Raw genomic sequence first — 3,800 nt, 5'->3', positions numbered from 1 at the left:
GCGCCCGGCGGGCGGGGGGCGGCGGCGGCGGTGGCGGCAGCTCCTCCGCAGGGCTCCGCGAGCGCGGAGCAGCAGCAGTGCCGGCAGCAGAACCAGAACAACCACCACCGGCTGCGTCGGCGGAGGAGGACGGGGCTGTGAGCCCGGCTTGCCGCTCTTCCTGCCGGGGACGTACACACTCGTTCATGCACGGGCGCTTTTCTTTTGCTAATTCCTCGTGATTTTTTTTCCCGTAATTATTATTTTTTCCTTTTTCTATTTTTTTTTTTTTTTTGCCTGAGGGGTTTTGCTCAGCGCCTCGTAACCGCCAAATCCTACCTGCACTAACTCCTGACCGCCGAACCCGCCGCCACCACCACACGAGTCCTGGAGCCGGGGTTTTCGGGGCTTTGGAGACGCGCCGCAGCCGCCTCCCCCCTGCCACCACTCCCCCTCTCCCGCCGCCGGTGCACGCTGGCCGTGCCCAGCGCTGAGAGACTTTGTGCGCCGGGCGCGCTCCTCTGCTGAAACGCCGCGAGCAGGCGGAAAGCACTTGTGAACTGCGGGACCACAGCTGCTTCAGGGAGGGGGCAGATCCGAGGTGGTGAGGAAAAAAAGCAGAGGGACATTCTCCCCTCCAAAAAATCCCAAACCCGTAACACACCAAGGAAAAAGCCAACTTGGACCGACGGCTCGCGGTGCGGCTTTTGCAGAAACTCTGTGTCTGACCGCGGGCGGCCCCGCCGCTGCCGTCGCCGCCGCCTCGAGGGGGAGAGGACCGCGCCGCCGGGGACGAGGCGCCGGTGTGGAAGTACAAGTGGTGCGCGGAGCAGGACCGCGGCCGCGGGGGGCTGCGCGGCCGGCTGCGCCGCCCCAGTACCGCTGTGAGAAGTTGCGCGCCCTGCCCCGCGCCGGAGCGGCGCTGAGCTCCGGCGAGCCCCGCGCTGCCGCCGCCGCGATGGTGCAGCAGACCAATACGGCGGAGAACACGGAGGCGCTGCTGGCCGCCGAGACCTCCGACTCCGGGGCCGGCATCGAGCTGGGCATCGCCTCCTCCCCCACGCCGGGCTCCACTGCTTCCACGGGGGGGAAGGCGGACGACCCGAGCTGGTGCAAGACGCCCAGCGGACACATCAAGAGGCCCATGAATGCCTTCATGGTGTGGTCGCAGATCGAGCGGCGGAAGATCATGGAGCAGTCCCCCGACATGCACAATGCCGAGATCTCCAAGCGCCTGGGCAAGCGCTGGAAGCTGCTCAAGGACAGCGACAAGATCCCCTTCATCCGGGAGGCGGAGCGGCTGCGCCTCAAGCACATGGCGGACTATCCCGACTACAAGTACCGGCCCAGGAAGAAGGTGAAGTCGGGCAACAGCTCCGCCAAGCCCGGCGACAAGGCGGACAAGGGCGGCGGGGGCGGCGCCGGCGGGGGCAGCGCGGGCGGCGGCAACGGCGGCTCCGCGGCCTCCGCCAAGCCCGCCCCGAAGAAGGGCGGCGGCGGCGGCTCCAAGCCCTCCCCCGCGGGCGGCGGCGCGGGCGGCAAGCCCCACGGCAAGGTAGCGGCGGGGGGCAAAGCTGCCCCCTTCCCTGGGGAGCCCCCGGCCGCGCTGCTGCCGCCCGAGCACCAGGCGCTCTACAAGCCCCGGGGGGCGGCGGGCTCGCCCTCGGGCCCCGGCAAGCCGCTGGCCGAGAAGAAGCTGAAGAGGGTCTACATCTTCGGGAGTGGGCAGGCGGCGGCCGCCTCCGCCTCTCCCGGCGGCGCCGTGCCCGGCAGCCCCACGCTGAGTACCTCGGCAGAGGCCGGAGACCCCTTGAGCCTCTACGAGGAGGGGGGAGGTGGGGCGGGTCGGCCCGACGGGGACTGCGGCGGCGCTGCCTGCCCCTCGCCCTCCGGCTCGGGCTCTCCCTCGGATCACCGCAGCTATACCAGCCTGCGCGCCTCCTCCCCAGCCCCCTCCACGGCGCATTCCTCCTCCGCGTCCTGCCACTCCTCCTCCTCTTCCTCCTCCGGCTCCTCTTCGTCGGACGACGAGTTTGAGGACGACCTCTTGGACCTGAACCCCAGCCCCGGCTTTGAAAGCATGTCCCTGGGCAGCTTCAGCTCCTCGGTGCTCGACCGGGACCTGGATTTTAACTTCGAGCCCGGCTCGGGCTCTCACTTTGAGTTCCCGGACTACTGCACGCCGGAGGTAAGTGAGATGATCTCGGGGGACTGGCTGGAGTCCAGCATTTCTAACCTGGTCTTCACGTACTGAGGCAGGAGCCGGGCGCTGCAGGAGGAGGCACCGCCGGGCGCGTTTCTCGAGTTTGTTTTCCTTTTTCGTTTTTCTTTGTTTTCTTTTTTTTTCCCTTTCTCCCCTGCCTTCCCCGGGAAGGGACTGTTGAGGTTGCTGCTGGTGCTCGGGGAGCTGGGCGGCGAGAGCAGGGTCGCCCTCTGCTTGCGGAAAGGCCAGCAGTCCCCTTCCCCCAGCCGGAGACGGACCAGCACAAACACACCCCCCTCCTCCGACGTTGCCTTTTCAGAGACTGGCGAGAGCGAAATGCTGCCTTTTCCCTTTTTTATTTACTGAAAAGAGAGACGGAGAAGGGGGGGGGGAGAACCGCACACACCTCTGGGTTCTTTGTTATTGCCCACTTTATATGAATAAAGAGGAGGGGGGAGCCATGCATTGTGCTAAGCGCACGCTGGAGGTCTTGAGCATTCGCCCTTTGGCGTGAAAGAGCGAGCTGAACTGCTTGGAAAAACGGAGAGAAAGAAAAGAACACAAAAAAAAAAAACAAAACAACAAACCAACCACCCAAGCCTTTGCAAGGTTCGTGTCTGGGGGGAGAAATCCTGTCCCGGTTTCCTAAGCGGTGAGAGGCGACGATGATAGGAGGAGGAGACGGATGGAGCTAGGAGCTGGACTGAGATCCCGGTTAAGTGGAGAAGAGCCAGACTCACACTTGAGAGCTGTCTTGGAAATACGGTGGGGGGAAGATAATAATAAACTGAAACGGATTTGCACGTACGGTTGAGGTGGCGGCAGCGCTTTTCTCGGTCACCTTATGTCATATGTAGAAAGGAAAAATAAGGCCGAAACTTCAAGAACACTGAAAACTTTCTTTGGAAACAGAGACCGAATGGGAACAGTTTCTGTCGTGATGTGGTACAGGGGAAACTGAGGGCGACGGCTTTTGCAAAAAAAAAAAAAAAAAAAATCCCAAACACGAAAATACTGAAAAAAAAAAGTAGTTTTTTTTCTTCTTACTCAGAATCGTGATGGTGTTGGATTATTTCACTGGTGGGGTTTAATATAGCATGTTATCCTGTCTATCTTTTTAAGATTTCTGTAAGACTGTTGAACAGTTTAAAAAACCCTAGTGTTAGGATAATATAAAAGCAGATAGATGGCGCTATGTTTGATTCCTACAAAAATATCACCAGCTTTTTTTCATTCTTAACTCTTTAAAGGATTCAAACGCAACTCAAATCTGTGCTGGACTTTTTTTAAAAAAAGAAAAGAAAATTCAGGACCAAATTTTTTTCTCAGAGTATGTATGTGTTTGTTCCTTATAGCTGTAAATGAAAAGACTGGTTTCTCTCACCGATTCTCCATCCTCGTGTTGTTTTTCGGTTTTGTTTTTATTTTTCCTTGTAAATGTAATCGGATGCCATTTTATAAGTGGACGTATTTATACTGGCCAAACATTTTTGACTTGTATTTCTTTGTCCTTTTTTGGTAGTTCTCGTTGTTACCCACACCATTTTTATGTCTCCTTCACTGAAGGGCTAGAGTTTTAACTTTTAATTTTTTATATTTAAATGTAGACTTTTGACAC

General features: G+C 58.4%; 1 protein-coding gene across 1 annotated transcript; it reads left to right on the top strand.

Annotated features, from left to right (window-relative positions):
* The first annotated feature begins 267 nt into the window (after positions 1 to 267).
* SOX4 (SRY-box transcription factor 4) lies at positions 268 to 2,759 on the top strand. The gene has a single exon (XM_061346395.1). The coding sequence runs from the start codon at positions 938 to 940 to the stop codon at positions 2,231 to 2,233; it is 1,296 nt and encodes a 431-aa protein (XP_061202379.1). The 5' UTR covers positions 268 to 937; the 3' UTR covers positions 2,234 to 2,759.
* Positions 2,760 to 3,800: the final 1,041 nt, after the last annotated feature.

This window comes from Neopsephotus bourkii, unplaced genomic scaffold (assembly GCF_033783945.1).
Source record: "Neopsephotus bourkii isolate Nb327-2 ecotype Australia unplaced genomic scaffold, CSIRO-AGI_Nbou_v1 NB_272, whole genome shotgun sequence".
In the NCBI taxonomy this organism is placed as follows: domain Eukaryota; kingdom Metazoa; phylum Chordata; class Aves; order Psittaciformes; family Psittacidae; genus Neopsephotus; species Neopsephotus bourkii.
This window is presented reverse-complemented; position numbering and strand designations above follow the sequence as displayed.

Coding starts and splice junctions, on each gene's coding strand:
- SOX4 (XM_061346395.1), top strand. CDS start 938: ATGGTGCAGCAGACCAATACGGCGGAGAACACGGAGGCGCTGCTGGCC.